Source organism: Natator depressus, chromosome 2, assembly GCF_965152275.1.
Source record: "Natator depressus isolate rNatDep1 chromosome 2, rNatDep2.hap1, whole genome shotgun sequence".
Lineage (NCBI taxonomy): Eukaryota > Metazoa > Chordata > Testudines > Cheloniidae > Natator > Natator depressus.
Window position 1 is genome coordinate 255961959 of NC_134235.1, and position 16510 is coordinate 255978468.

At 44.0% G+C, this 16510-nt stretch overlaps 1 protein-coding gene across 1 annotated transcript in view; it reads right to left on the bottom strand.

The window, feature by feature from the left end:
• The window catches only part of OBSCN (obscurin, cytoskeletal calmodulin and titin-interacting RhoGEF), a 289193-nt gene that overhangs the window by 171328 nt on the left and 101355 nt on the right, over positions 1-16510 (bottom strand). Inside the window, exons 31-39 of the mRNA XM_074946416.1 lie at positions 16144-16305; positions 15221-15325; positions 12520-12786; positions 11206-11475; positions 9547-9813; positions 5620-5886; positions 3718-3984; positions 2171-2440; positions 1066-1332 (exon numbers count right to left, since the gene is read on the bottom strand). Coding sequence (XP_074802517.1) covers positions 1066-1332; positions 2171-2440; positions 3718-3984; positions 5620-5886; positions 9547-9813; positions 11206-11475; positions 12520-12786; positions 15221-15325; positions 16144-16305 — 2142 coding nt within the window. The remainder of the gene's footprint in view (positions 1-1065; positions 1333-2170; positions 2441-3717; positions 3985-5619; positions 5887-9546; positions 9814-11205; positions 11476-12519; positions 12787-15220; positions 15326-16143; positions 16306-16510) is intronic.

Consider the following 16510-nt stretch of genomic DNA (forward strand, 5'->3'; position numbering starts at 1 on the left):
AGGGATCTGGGGCAAAAATTGGGGATTGGTCCTGCTTTGAGCAGGGGGTTGGACTAGATGACCTCCTGAGGTCCCTTCCCACGCTGATATTCTATGAATCCTATGTGTTTTAAATCTTTTTATTACCTGTAAAGTTACCTTCCATCTTGATTTTGCAGGTGTGATTCTTTTACTTTTTTCTTTAAAATAAAGTTCTTCTTTTAAGAACCTGATTGATTTCAGTGTCCTGAAGACAAAGGTCTGGTCTGTGCTCACATTGCTAAGGCAATTAGTTGGTATATTATTCTCAAGCCTCCCCAGGAAAGGGGGTGAAAAGGCTTGGGGGGATATTTTGGCGGAATAGGGATTCCAAGTGACCCTTCCCTGAATTTTTGTGTAAATCACTTGGTGGTGGCAGCAATACCGTCCAAAGAAAGGAAAGGAATTTGTGCCTTGGGGAAGTTTTAACCTAAGCTGGTAGAATACAAACTTCAGGGATCTTTCATGCAGGTCCCCACTTCTATACCCCAGAGTTCAGAGTGCGGGGAAACCCTGACAATGTGCTACTGTAATAAAAATGTTAAATAATAATAGTAACAATAATGGTGGGCAAGTGTTGTTATTTCCATTGTAAAGATAGGGAAATTGAATCACAAAGAGGTTACCCAGAGAGTCAGCAGCAGAGATGAGGATAGAGACAGTTGCTTCTAAATCCCAGTCCCCTGCTCTAACCACTGGACTCCTCTTTGGCATAGATTGTGGTCTTATTACTCTGGCGTTTAGGGTACAATTAACATTAATAAAGTTCAAATAGTTTTTCATTTATATAATTTGCAGTGTGTGTTTGGGGGCTTTCCCTCGCCATCACCCATGCAGATCAGTCAGTTAAGTCACACAGTAAGGTTCTGCAAAATTGCGAAGTTTTTTTCAGAAATTACTAATCTAAAAAAAAAGAAAGAAAGATAGATCTGTACGAAGTTTGGAAAAACAAAAAAATTGGTCTGTTGAATAAGGCCAGTGGAATAATTTTGCAGTTTTTTGCCCTACTCTACATACTTTCAGGCTCCCGGGTGTTTGTCCACTGACCTTCTACTGTGACCGATGCTTTAGTTTTAGATGTCTCCATCTCACACGTGTATTCCCCAGTATCCTTGGTCATGGTATCATGGATGACGAGTATGGCCCATGTTCCCTCTTGGCGCAAGTCATATTTTTGGCTTTTCCGAATCGCTTTGCCATCCTTGTACCACTTCACATTTGTGTCAGGTTTGGACATTTCACAGCTCAGGCTGATGTCTTGTCCTGCTGCTGCTGTCTTATTCTCCAGCTGCTTTATAATCTCTGCTGGTTTTTCTAAGGGAAGCAACAATATCTGTTAAAAATCCATGTTCTGGAACTTTATCATTTTTTGGAGCATTAGGCTTCCTTGTATCTAAAAAATCATTTAATATAGATTCACATAACAGAATAAATTCACATTACATTACCGATTTACTTTCAGCTAGAACTATCTGGGGAAAAAGCAAGTGCTCATGTTTAGTGGACATTAATTTTGTTTATTGGATGTCAATGAGCAGCAATTGGGAACTGACAATTAATTACTTACAAGAATGACAGAATGGGACTTATTTGTAACAAAGGCATTCACTTTGATGGCTACCATTTTGCATCCATAGTTAATTATGGATGCTGTTACTGTGGGTGCAAATTGAGTGGCTAGTCATCTAACTGCATTTGCACCTGCAATAATTTGCACCCATAATTTCGGACCTGTAATTAATAGTACTCAGAAAACTGCAAGCAGAGATGAGGCCACTTTAAATAGTCCCTTCCCCCCATAAATATTTATTTTAAAAGCTTTAAAGCAATATAAATGTTTCAATATTTCAAGTTTCAGACTTACAGCCGTGTTAGTCTGTATTCGCAAAAAGAAAAGGAGTACTTGTGGCACCTTAGAGACTAACCAATTTATTTGAGCATGTAGCTCACGAAAGCTCATGCTCAAATAAATTGGTTAGTCTCTAAGGTGCCACAAGTACTCCTTTTCAATATTTCAAGTTGTTTTTAAGATCAGTTCCTCATCCAATTGAATTCAATGGAAGAGTTGCCATTTACTTCAATGAGATAAGGATTTTGCCTTAACCAATTTTTTGACACTGCTCCAACTCTGAAATATCTCTGCACTCATTACCTTTCACAACCAGGGAGGCCTTGGAGTTTAAGTTGCGAGCAGTGAAGACTACTTCCCCAGCATCAGCAGCAACCACATTTCTGATGTTGAGGGTGTATTTCCTCCCTTTGTTAAAGGTCTTAAATCGTCCACCACTGTGCACTTCATTCCCCTTCAGCATCCAGTGGAAATCGCCAATGCTTTCATGGGACAAAATACACTCAAAAGTACAATTCTCCCCTTCTTGAACTTCAGTGCTCTTCAGGCGTTTAGTGATACCAATGTTCAACTCTGGAAGGCAAGAAGGCAGGTGCTACAATTATTTAGGATTGGAGAAAAGTGGTATTGTATAGCAGTCAGAGGGCTAAGAGGGCAACCGACATATATGGAAAGGCTTAGAATTCACATGAAGAACAACACTGAACACTTGCTATCTGAAGGGTTAGGAGAATGAGAGATGGAAAAGCACCACATTCTTCATTTGCATATTCAATATTGTGGAAGAACTACTACTAAGTTATCCCTTAATGCCCAGTGTAACCCCTCCTTCTCCACTGAGTTGTAGGGATGGGAAAGAGACTTGACAGAACCTGGACAACTTGCACTAGAATGAGCATGCTCAGGAAAAACAAGCATCCTCTGTGAAATGGAGTCAAGATTTCATGAAAGCTGGAGAGAAGAATGTCAGTCAGGAAGCCTCTACACTTGTGCGTGCGGTGAAGGTCTCCGCTCACATTGGCTCTGAGAAATGGGATGTTAGTGATTGTTTGCCATGTTGTGACCTGCCCAAGTCCGCTCAGAACACATAGGCATTTGAAAGACTTGGGACACTTTCTTCCTACAGATAGTAACAAGGACTGAGGAACAGGGGCCTGTGGGTATTTTTTTCAGATGGAGGATATAATTCTGTTTTTGTTTCCCCAGAATAGACTCTAAGCTAACATCTGAAACATGTTAAACTCCATGTTATTTTCTTTAAAGAAACCCATATTTCTTCTCTTTGCATGCATATGTACGATCAATATTTTTATTAAGGAGTTTATTTGTCATTTTGGCTCATCATTTTTATTAATAACAGAAGGTTCGGAAGGATTTGCTCCATAGCTCAGTCCAGTAAACAGCTGAACCCAGCAGAGAGGTGTGCAGCAATTTGCACCTCTGCTATACTAAATGCCTCATAAACTAAACGAATGATAAATACGAGGGGAAATAATTGGCCACCTTATGAAAGTTAGCCATAAAATATGCCTGACCTAGGAAGAAAATGAGCAAATAAAGTTCCTGAAAAATGTGCAGGTCTACAATGTCTGCCACTAAAATGTTTTGAGCTGCCAACAGGTACCATTCAATGCTATTTGAGATGTCATAGTTTTTCCCTATGCTTAGAATAGAGAATAACTGTGATTGCAGAGACATCTATGTATCATTTGGTAACTAGTGAAATCTTGATTTTAAAATGGAGACTACTGTGCCTCATGAAGGAGAATATGTGACTCAAAGAGAAGAGGCAGGCAGCACTCATTCATAGCACCATTTAAAAGAACACAGTCATTTTCAGCTGCACCTACCCTGAATGCTGACTCGTGACTTGGCAAGGTCAGTGCCAATATCACATGTGTATAAACCAGCATCATTCTTGTCCAGATCGTGAACAATGAGACACAGTGTCTTCCCAGCTTGCATCTGTTCATACTTGTCGCCAGGGGTGAGCTCCACATTGTCCTTCTTCCAGATGGGGTTGACCTTTGGTTTGGAGACCTCACACTCCAGTGTGATCACACCACGCTCCTCCCCAACAACATCATCCAAGGACTTCATGAAGACGATGGGCTTCTCTGAAGGAAATTAATGTGGGGGGAGGGGTGGAGAGGGAGAAAAAAAAAACCAGGACATTCAGACAAAACAACTTGCAGTACATTCCAGTTGATTGAAGAGGGCTTAATCAAACCCTTGTCATGCTCTGTGCAGCCATGACCATATACATATGGAATCGAAGGCACTCTCACACCTCATGTCCCTGGAATTTATTTTGGAGAGAGGGGGACCACAGTTTTCAATAACCCCTTGGTTGTGGGAGGAGGGGTGTAGAGATGAGTGGGAGCAGCTGATCTCCATCTCCATGCCATGGACAGTTATTTGCAGTGCTGAGGTCCCACGGAATCGTGGTGCTCCTTGAGGTGTACTGTGGCTGTTAGGAATCATATTTCTCTCTGTAGTACAGTGCCTGTAACTGGGCCTTGGGGTACAGGTGCACACCCCCATGGACCTATTATGGCCCTTGGGCCCTTTAAAACTGGAAGTTGTAGCCACAGGACACATGACTGGGAGCAAGCATGTCGTGTCCATGCAGGAAACCAGCTATAAAGCAGGGGTAGCCAACAGGAGAGACCTAGGGTCAGGGAAGCCCTAGTGTTGGTCTCACCATTGTAGCCAGGGAGAACCAACACAAGGGAAGGGAGCTGGAAAGAGTTCAGGTTGTTAATACCCAAGAGTGTGAGTTGATTGGTTCTGGTTTTGAGTTTGTGGTTTAGAAAGAAAATGAGCCCCGGAGAAAAGGATGTGACTTCATTTTTCCACACACACACCCCCAGCTGGAGAGACTGCATATCACTCAACACTTAATGCAGCATGTTAGCAGCAGGAGAGAAACATACTGTGCTCTCTCTCATGGAGATTCTACTTCCCCCTCCAACATCTTGTTATTTTCCTTTATCTAATTTAAAACACATTTTTACTAAAAGTGCATCTTTGCTCTTTGTGTATAGAAAAACAGAACAACGTCTGACTGTGAGGGGACGGGGGAGTAAACCCTTCAGCGTCTCTGAGGGGACATGGGAAGTAAATCCCTCAGACGCTCTGAAGAGGACATGACGGGGGGGGAGGAATATCTCTCAGATTCTCTGAAGGGAATTGGGGACTAAATCTCAAAGAACCTTCAGTTCCAGCTTCTCCCTCTGTTGTCTTCTCGCCAAAGGTACATCCATAACCATGACAAAATATTTCCTTGCTTGTGAAACAGTCTAATTCCAGAATAGGTTTCTTGAAAGGAAGGCGTGGTCTGCTGTGCCCCATTAGATACACACTGGAGTTTAGCTACACATAATCAAAGGCCAATACAAGATAATCATCTATAGATTTTTGAAGGGTGGTAACATTCAGCAGAGGAAATAATTTTTCAGACTGACCCAGGTCGCAGCAGTGAGAAGTAATAGGATAATGCTGAACAAGGGAAATATTTGGCAGGATATCGGGGTCGAATTTCCTAATCATTTCAGTTGGACTACAGTATTCACACCTAAGGGAAGAGGTAGAATCCATGTTTATTAACTACTCAAATTCTGGTAGAGAATCATAGGGCCTATAGGGAGCTACACTGCACTGGCAGGGAAAGGATGGGGCAACTGAATAACTCTTTTCCATTTCTTATTTACATTCTTAAATAATTCCATAGGATTGGGGCCATTACCCACCTTTCACCTTCAGCTGAGCGCTTTCTGACACCTTCTCTGTCTTGACAGTCACCGTTCCTGCATCATCCGGCGTGACTTGCTTCAGTGTCAGAGTGTGGTACTTGCCGATCTTCTTGATCTCATTACAGCTGTTGGTGTAGAGGACAGTGTCATTCAGTAACCATTCCACTTCCTCGTCGTCATGGGACAGCTCACAGGAGAAGACAGCGCAGCTCTCCTCCTCAGTCTCCACATCCTGCAAGTGTTTGGTTATCGCCACCTGCCGGGCTGCAAGAAACCAAAGTTGCATAAATAAACAAACAAGTAAGTCATCACAACAATGACGATAATTGATTAGTAAAATCATTAACAGAATCACAGATCTGATAGCGTTTAAGGCCAGCAGGGACCAACAGATCATCAATTCTGACCTCCTGTATATCACAGGCTGTTACATTGCCCCTCGTCACTCATGTATTGAGCCCAATAATAAGGCATCCAATGCAAAAGCCCCTTCTCATATTGTACAGCACCATCTATTCTCCTTGCAATATACAAAAATCTCTTTTTATTAAAAAATAATTAATTCCTTCTCAAATGATAGGACCTCTCCCCTCCCCCACGTGGTATAGCCACATATTATAAAGTAATATTATTACATCTAAATGTGCCAACTGAGATCTAGCTCTCACTGTGACACACACACACACACTCTAAAAATCAGCCTTTGCTTCACTCCAAACAGATAAGGCAGATAAAGGGTGCAAGAAAGAAAATTTAATTATCCCTATTTTACGGATGGGGAACTGAGGTATACAAAGATCAAGTGACATGCCTAAGGTCACACAGCAAGTCTGTGACAGAGATGGGACTTGAACCCCTTTCTTTTGAGTTCCAGATCAGTGGCTTAACTAGAAGATCACCTTCCTGAAAGCCAACAGATTGTTGAAATGTTATTCTTCACAGGACTGGCTGATTAAGGGGATTGATTAGCAATATGGAACCTTTAAACTGTAAGCCACTAGTACGAATCTGATTCTGGTCAGTAGCATCTAGATGTTATCAAGTGATGGCTATATGACTATTAAATTAAATTAATCACAGGCCTAATTTCCATTGTTAGTGGAAAGGTGCCATGTTCTTCCCCCCACAAAAAAATCACAACAATCACTCAAGACTGCAGTTTCATAGACAAAGTGCTAACTGGACAGAGATAATGAGTTACCCTAGGTTGCACCTCTAGGTCAGGGATGAAGCCTATCGCAGGGGAAGCGTGGTGAAAACACAAGAACATAAGAATGGCATAACTGGGTCAGAGCCATGGTCCATCCAGCTCAGTATACTGTCTTCCAACAATAGCCAATGCCAGATCCTTTACAGGGAATGAACACAACCAGGCCATTATCATGTGATCCATCCATTGTTCCGTTTCTGGCAGTCAGAGGCTTAGGGACACCCAGAGTCTAGAATTGTGTCGCTGACCAACCTGGCTAATAGCCATTGATGGACCTGCCCTCCATGGGCTTCTTTAATTTTTTTGAACCCTGTTATACTTTTGGCCTTCACAACATCCCCTGGCAATGAGCTACACAGATTGACCGTGCATTGTGGGAAAAAGGACTTATGTTTCTTTTAAACCGATGGCTGCCTATTCATTCCATTGAGTTGCCCCTGGTTCGTCTGTTATGTGAAAAAGTAAACTCACTGTCTCCATATCATCCATAATTTTATAGACCTCTATCATATCCCCTCTCTGAACAGCCCCGGTTTTTTGAATCCTCATATGAAAGCTGTTCCATACCCCTAATCATTTTTGTTGCCCTTCTCTGTACTTTTTCCAATTCTAAAATATCATTTTTGAGATGGGGTAACCAGAACTGCATGCAATATTCAAGATGTGGGCATAACAAGGATTTATATAGTGGCATTATGATATTTTCTGTCTTATTTTCTATTCATTTACTGATCATTCCTCACATTTTGTTAGCTTTTTTGACTGCTGTTAAATATTGAGCAGATGTTTCTGAGAACTATCCATGATGACTCCAAGATCTCTCTCTTGAGTGGTAACAGCTAGTTTAGACCCCATCATTTTGTATGTATAGTTGGGATTATGTTTTCCAATGTACTTTACTTTGCAACTTTTGCAATGTACTTTATCAACACTGAATTCCATCTGCTATTTTGTTGCCCAGACACCCAGATTTGAGAAACCCCTTTATAACTCTTCCCAGTGAGCTTCAGACTTAACTATCCTGAGTAATTTTGTATCATCTGCAAACTTTGCCACCTCACCGTTTACCCTTTTTCCCACATCATTTGTGAATATGTTGCACAGCACTGGTCCCCTAGAGATCCTTGGGAGACCCCACTATTTACCTCTTTCCACTGTGAAAACTGACCATTTATTCCTACCCTTTATTTCCTATCTTTTAACCAGTTAATAATCCATGAGATGACCTACTCTCTTTTCCCATGGCTCCTTACTTTGCTTAAGAGCATTTGGTGAGGGACCTTGTCAAAGGCTTTCTGAAAATCCTAGTACAGTTTATCTACTGGATCACCCTTGTCCACATGTTTGTTAACCCCCTCAAAGAATTCTAACAGATTAGTGAGGCACGATTTCCCTTTACAAAAGCCAGGTTGATTCTTTTCCAACATATTGTGTTCATGTATGTATCTGATATTTCTGTTCTTGACTATAGTTCCAACTAATTTGCCTGGTACTGAAGTTGGGCTTACCAGCCTGTAAATTGCCAGGACCACCTCTACAGCCTTTTAAAAAAATCAGTGTTACATTAGCTATGCTGCAGTCACCTGGTACCGAGGCTGATTTAAGCTATACGTTACATACCACAGTTAGTAGTTCTGCAATTTCATATTTGAGTTCCTTCAGAACTCTTGGGTAAATACCATCTGGTCCTGGTGACTTATTACTATTTAGATTATCAATTTGTTCCAAAACCTCCTCTACTGACACCTCAAATCTGGGACAGTTCCTCAGATCTGTCACCTAAAAAGAATGGCTCAGGTATGGGAAACTCCCCCTCATCCTCTGCAATGAAGACTCACGCAAAGAAATTCATTTAGCTTCTCTGCAATGGGCTTGTCTTCCTGGAGTGGTCCTTTAGCAACTCCATTGTCCAGTGGCAATTCATCATGCAGGTCTCCAGTCACCACAAACCCAACTATCTAATAACCAAATCCCCCATTACTATTACCACTCTCTTCCTAATAGCTGCCCCGCCAGGGGTATCCTCAAGTGCGAGAGGATACCACGACATCATCTGGAAGGAGCATTCCAACTATGGAATAATTTCCCTCCACTCCAGCTTGATGTTCTCCTTTCCTGAGACTTTCCTCCTCCTCCACACCACTGAAGCTGTCAGACTGAGTGTGGGACTGCACTACTGTGTCCCGGAAAGTCTCGTCTACCTACCTCTGTCTCCAGAGCCTGTACTTTTTGAATAATGAACCTCTGGCACGTATAAACAGACACTGCACTGGTCACTGGGATAAAGCCCAGGACCATCAGCGCCCAAAACAGAGCTTCTAGGACTTGAATTAAGAGACTTATTTAGCTGAAAGTACCAGATACTCTAGTCCCTCAGACTAGCCACTAGAAAGACATGATCACATGTATAATGCCAGAGCATTGCACAGGCACTGCTCCTGTACATGATTTTCCTGTTCTATGGATAAGAACTATACTTCTGTCTGCTGGACTATCAACACAGCACCATTAAAATGCACTATAATGATTTTGAAAAATAGCACTTTTCACTAATGATTATTTACATATTAAAATTGCAGAGGAGAAATATGCGAATTTCTCTGTAGTCAACAAAAGAAACCAAGCAGAGAATCTTCAGAGCCAAAGGTGCATATCAAACCATACAGATATGTGCTGGGCAAATGAGAAAGCCATCCCTGCTGCAAACCACATACCTTCCACTGTCAGCGTGGCTTTGGTTTCTGCATTTCCTGCTCGGCACTTGTATGTGCCGGAATCTTCAGGTGTCAGTTTCAGAATTTTGAGTTCTGCTGTGTGCTTCTCCCACTTGGGTTTGTATTTTTCAGAGGGCTCAATGAGGGTGTGTCCCTTGAACCACTCTACAACCTTTGGAGAAGGCCTAAAATCACAGGACAGGACAACTGAATGGCGTTCTAAGGCAGTCTTATCCTCCAGCTTTCTGGTAATCTGCACGTTAATATCTGTAAAAGAGGGTTGTGAAGGAGGAACAGGTAAGAACAATCTGAAAACAGAGGTGCAATTTTATCTGTAACCAACTGCAGTTAATACAAGGACCACTCTGAATTTCTGTTAGAGGTTTGACTTGCCAAGGGGCCACGGGTAGCATAATTTACACCAGGAATTTCTGCTGATATGATTCCCCAAGGGATTGTTGAATATTTACCACCAAATGGAGGGCCAAATTTCGAAAGTTTTGATGCGTTATTTATTACTCAGCAAAATTCTTACTGAGGATTTTGTCTAAATAAGGGCTGAGTGGGGGACTTCAGGATTTAGCCCAGGGTATTTAGCATATAGAAAAATTAAGTTCAAAAGACTGGGAGCTTTTTCTCAGCTAGAATCTACAAAAATGTTGCTGGTCTCACCAAGCTTATCCAAATTATACTCAGCACTTATGGCACACAAGACATTTCATTTTCAAAGCATTTTGCAATCATCATCATCAACTTAATCTGAACAGCATCCACGTGAATTACTGAAGCAGAAGCAGCAGCTAGGGAAGCTGAGGTGGGGGGGGGGGTCTTGCCCATGACCTCAGAGAAGGTCAGTCAGAATTAAAACTCAAAGGTTGCTGACACCCAGTCCTGTATTAAAAGTATGATGGGCCCTGATCCAAAGCCCACTAAAGTAAACGAAAGGCCTTCCATTGACTTTAATGGGGTTTGGATAAAATCCTATACCATGCCTCTTTTGGCCTTCCTACTGAAACTTTTCCTTTCTAGAAATGGGCCTGGAAACCTGCAAGAGGCTTTACTGGAAGGTCTCAGCCTTTTTCTGTGCTTGGGTGAGTAAAACCACATTGGGAGCAGCCTCTCTTAGTATTTCTTTATTTCTGACCCTGACCCAAAGCGGGAAGTATAGAGGGTATAGACTACCAGAAGCTGAGAGTAGAAGACAGGGGTGGCTCACTCCATAGTGGCCCTGTTCTGTACAGTTCTCCCGAAGTTCTGGTATGGGCCACTGTAGGAGACAGGATACTGGGCAAGCTGGTCCATGGTATGAATCAGTATGTCAGCTTTTATGTTCTTATGGGATCTTACTGTGACTGTCCTGGTTTTACATTCATAGATTTTAAGGCCAGAGGTTCCCTTACGATCATCTAATCTGACCTCCTGGGTAACACAGACAATATAATTTCACTCACTGATTCCTGCATTAAACCTAATAACTTGTCTTTTAGAAAGACATATCTTTTAGAAAGACATCTCAGTTTAAAGACTCCAAACGATGGAGACTATACAGAAAACAGTTGCAAATTATGCTGAAATTATTTTTGGGTGAGTGGGAGAAGGTTCTGAAGGAGTCTGGGCCATGCTCTAATTAATTCTCACATCCAGGGCACATCAAATTACCTCTTACAAGCAGGTTTGCTGTGGATTTTGATTTGCCAATTGCAAACTGAATGGTGCCTGTCATGTCAGAATTGGTCTTCCACAGAATCAGCCGATGGATGGTGCCTTCTTGCTCTATAGAAACATTTCTACCAGTCTGCAAGACCTCTCCACCCAGAGACCATTTGGGGGGCTTCACCGATGGAATGGAGATCTCACATTCAAACTTGGCTTCTGTGGGCTCTGTCACATCCACATCACTTAACTGCTTTACAATATTAATGGATTGCTCTGGGATGAGGATGGAAAGCAAGAAGAGGAATATATTAGACCAGCGATTCTCAAAACTTTAGCAACCCTTAGGATCCTCCCTTCCCCAAGCACGCCCTGTCCCCACTCCCTCCCAGCATCTCCTGTACACTGGGGAACAGCTGTTCCGTGGTGTGCAGGAGGCACTGGGGGCGGGGGAGAATTTATCAGTGGGGCCAGAGGCCCCGCACATGATTCCACCCCCTCCCCCAAATGCACCCCATCCCTGCTCCTCCCACTCCCTCCTAGTGCCTCCTGCACACCACTGAACAGCTGTTCCCTGGCACGCAGGAGGCGATGGGAGGGAGGGGGAAGAGTTGAGGGAGGGAAGGGGAAGAGTTGATCAGTGGGGCCTGCGGACCCCCTGGAGTATCCTCGCAGACCCCAGTTTGAGAAACGCTGTGTTAGACCATGCATTTAGGAATAGATTTTTTCATATTAATTATAATACTTCATGCCCAGAGAGGTCAACAAAGTTAACAAACATTAGTGAATTAAGCCCCACAGAACTCCTGTCAGGTAGGTAAATATTATTGGTTCCTTTTTACATATGGCAAAACACGCAACTGGTGAATGGTCAGACAGCGAGCCTGGGACAAAGGCCAGAATCCAGGTCTCCTGACTTGCAGTCGTATTCCTTAACCACGAGACCATCCTTTCTGTTCTGTTATCAGAAACGAAGAAATATAAACCGAAATAGAAGGTTCATAGAATTAAACCTTCCCAGTGATGGGAAACACATCGGGCATCCAGTTGAAATCCCACTGCAAAAGTAGCCTATTGTAGGGAATAATTCTTTCTCCACTCTAAATGGAAAGGTCTCCAGAATGGGGATTCTACCACTTCCCTTGGGAGGACAGATCACAAGTTCATATTCCTGGATGCGCCTGCCCCCCATAGCCTAGGGGCTGCAGAAATAAAAAAATGATCAAATGCTAATTAAGTTACATTTGTAGATTAAATTTCAAATACTTTCTGGAACTATCCACTCTCCCCCCAACAAGTTGAAAGAAAATAGTCCAGTACCTTCAACATAGAAATGAGCACTGCTTGTGTCATCAGTAGCATCACATGTGTAAACGTCCTCATCCTGAAACTCGGCGTCGTTGATGATGAGTTTCCTATAGACACTGTCACTCACCAGCTCATATTTCTGGCTGGGAAGAATCTCAACGTTCTTCTTATACCATTTAACTTTGGCAGTAGGGCGAGACACCTGGCATTCCAGGACACCCCGGTGCTTCTCAATAGCAATCTTATCCCGCAGAGGCTTCACAAATTTTACAGGCAGTTCTAAGGAGGAGGAATAAAAAACAAACTGTGTGGTTGTAGTGGATGGTGCCAGATGAAGCTCATTAGTAACATTTCCTTCATTATCGGGAAATGATTGGGACCCCACTGCACATACCATAAGAAAAAGAGTTGGAGGAAGGAAGCATTATTATCCGCAGTATACGGATAGGGAACTGAAGTACACAGAGGCTAAATACCTTGCCCAAGGTTGTGCAGGGAGTCTGTGGCAGAGGTGGGAACTGAATCCAGATTTCCTGAGTCCCAGTGCAGTGCATTAACTATGAGACCAACCTCCCTTCTCCCTCAGAACTTGCCTTTTAAATTAGACACAAAAAATTCACTGTACAACTGTGGCAAGGGGCCTCCTCTATCTTGCCGGACTTAGCACTTCACCCTCTGGTGGTGTTAGGGCCTGGAGTAAATCAGCCCCACACTGTATAGTGTTTGTGTTCCCCCTCTGTGTTTACTTGTCAGTATTTTCAAGGTAGGCCTCTGGGTAGGCCCAAGGAGTGCTCCTCCACCAAACAAGAAAAAAACAATCAACTTACAAACACAAAACAAAAGGGGGATACCTTTCCTTGCCCTCTCGCTGGGAGGGTGTTGTCCTGTTATTGGCCCTGGGGAGTCGGTCCTTCCCCTAAACTGGCACTCAGCTTTGGTTGTTTCCCCTGCTGGGAGGAGAGCAGCCTCTCACCCTGGAGAAGCCTGTCTCCCTGCTGTCACTAGCTCTGCAGCAACTTGTCTCTCCTCCACCTCCTCTCACCAGAGGAGGGGGTTTTAAAGGCCTCAGGCAGCCCTTAATCAGACTCGGGTGTTCCTAGTTGACCTGAGATAACCCCTTCTCAGCTTATAGGAAAAAGGGCCTTTGGCATTCTAAGGCTAACCTACCTGCCTTCCATCACCCTCTTGCATCCCCCTCAATGCACCAGAGGTTGGTCCTGGCAGGAGTTACCAGAATCAGAGACTTCCTGGACTACGACTGGAGAGAGAGGATGGATCCCCTGGTGCTTGCTCACTGCCTGGGGCTCTCCACCCTTTGAACTCCCCTGTGCATACTTCAGGAGGTGAGGGCAGCCTTGTTGTCCGTCTCTTGGGTTTACCTCAAGCAGGTCTTTTAGGGGGATGTTCCCTGCCCATCCCTCACCCCTGGCCCTCCGGATCTTTTCATCGGGCCCCTGCCCCGTGAGCTCCCCTGGTTGCCCCCCCCCGCATACTTCGAGCCGGCTGCACGACCTGCAGCCGGTTTACTTCCGAACTGCACCAAGCGCAAATCTGTACATGCTCGTGCCCCATACTCTCCATTTCCTCACCCTCGTGTCCCGCCCCAATATTAAGTAGCGGGAACTATTGCCACCCGTTGAGGGTGAGGATCCCCGATGGACCAGTCTGTATTCCACCTTGGTCCCATGGCCCACCGGGGATATTAGTTGGCGGCTCCTTCATGGCGTCATGAGCATGGGCGTGTATCCGGCACGGTTCACCCCATCCTTGATGCCTGTTCCTTTTGCAGCATGAGGGAGGTCCTGGCACATGCTTATCTTGAGTGTGCCAGGTTGTAGCTCCTCTTCTGGCTCCTCCTGAAGCCTATTTTTACGGTTCTGGCTGCACTTCTCCCCTCACCTTCTTATCTACGCACATCCCATGGCCCCTCAAAGTCGCAAGACCTCCTCATCAACCTCCTAGCAATGGCCAAAGTGGCCCACTATAACACTAGGGAGAGGATGTTGGCCGAGGGGGCGCTATGCAACTGTTGGGGCCTATTTCCATTCCTCTCTCCATTCACATAGCTGGGCAGAGTTCCTCTGGGCGGCGTCCGCTGGCTCCCTTGACACATTCAAGGAGCAGTGGGTGGTGTCCAGGGTTCTCTGCTCAGTGTCCCTTTCAGGTTGCCTACTTTTGACCCTTTGACCTTCACGCCTGTCCTTGTTTTGGGTGTTGTTGTCCCCCGTATTTATCTGAGTCCTGGGCCCAGTGGCTCGTCCCCTTGCGCCCGCCCACTTCCCGGAACCCAGTAGGACCACCCTCTTGCAGCTGCCCAGTCTGACACATTGTCACACAACTTAAGTGTAAAGTAGCAAGGGACAGTGCTCACAAGGCAGAAATGGGGATGCCTTCTCGAAAGAAAACATTTCCCTCCAAAATCTAAACATGGCCCTTTTTGTCTAAAAAAGGAATAAAAAAAACTGTCCGTATCGACAGGAAGACTTGTATGTTATTTAGCAAAGGTAAATACCCAGCAAGGAGGCTAATTCTTGGTACAGGGAAACCCAGACAGTGGTGTTACGTTTTTTCCTGTTCATTTCAATGTAGCGAGGCTGGGATTTTCAGAAGTGCTAAGCAGCAGCTTTGCACTGTTCCCACTGAAGTCAATGGGAGCTGGTTAATTTATTACAAAAAACTGTTTTAACAATGCTGTCATTACTGTTAGACTTACCTTTAACTCTAAGTTGCGCTCGAGATTCTGCCTTTTCTGCTACAAATTTGATCTCTGCAGCATCTTCCACATGGACACTTTTGTAAACTAATGCATAGGTTTTTCCTGTGAATAAAAATACAACCATACACAAGCCGCTGTGAGAAGATGGTTTTATCTTCTGAGGCTAAATGCTGCTGGTATAAGCAGGCACGATTCCATTAGCTCTAACAGACCAATAGCCACTTTTGATAGTGGTGAATCTGACCCCCAAGTCACAGTAAGTGCACGTTCCTGTAGTGATTAGAAAAGTAAAATTGACTCCCTGTAGGACTGTAATGGCTCCCCCGTTCTGAATTTCCATCTGGAATATGAATAGGCAGACACAGGTACATTATCACACACTCTAACTCCAACCCAAATCCTTGTGCCTTCGAGGGACTGAACTGTACTTAGAATTATTTAATTGTAGAGATGGTTGAACTCATCTGGAGTCTCTCTCTCTCTCTCTCTCACACACACACACACACCCACACATTTTCCCTTTTTCTGTCTCAAGAAACCGAAAGCCCCTCTTGCATAAGTGAGAAGCACCCTTGCTGGAGAAAACTGGACACAGCTGCTTCCAGAGTCAATCAATGCAAGGTAACGGCTCACTCCCTCAAGGAACCAAGTGCATTGCTCCTGCCTTGGAGTGCCATGAAGGCAAGTGATCCATACTCACATCCCCCTTCATGTTGCCACTACACTGCAATTCCAGTCCTCCTTGCAGTTGACAATGGCACTGGAGCAGCAGGACGTACTACAAGCTGTAACTTCTTAAGCAAATTCCAGGAGTCAGTTCTCTGTGCTCAAGGCCCAACACCTTCTGCTCCTCTTCCCACTTTTCTCTGCCACAGACTCATTAACAATACAGCGTGCACCACCCTACTTTTGCACCCTACCTTCTTGACGCATCTTAATGTTGTCTCCAGCCCTCAGCTTGGTGTCATTTTTGAACCACTGGGTTTGGACTTCATCATGTGAAATCTCACAGGTGAAAGATGCACTCTCCTTTTCATTCACTTCCACATCTTCCAGGGGCTTTATGATCTTGATATCTCGGGCTATGGGATCACAGAGACATGTTGATATTTGATTCCTCCATAGCTTTATGAAGTTGGTTTATTTTTCACATAATCCACACTTGCCCACCTTTCTCCGTACAAATCCTTCCACAGCATAATAGACACATTTTACTCTTTTATGTGTCTGTGGAATTACCAATGACTTCATACTAGTAGCTGTGCATTCCTAGGGCAAAATTGTGCA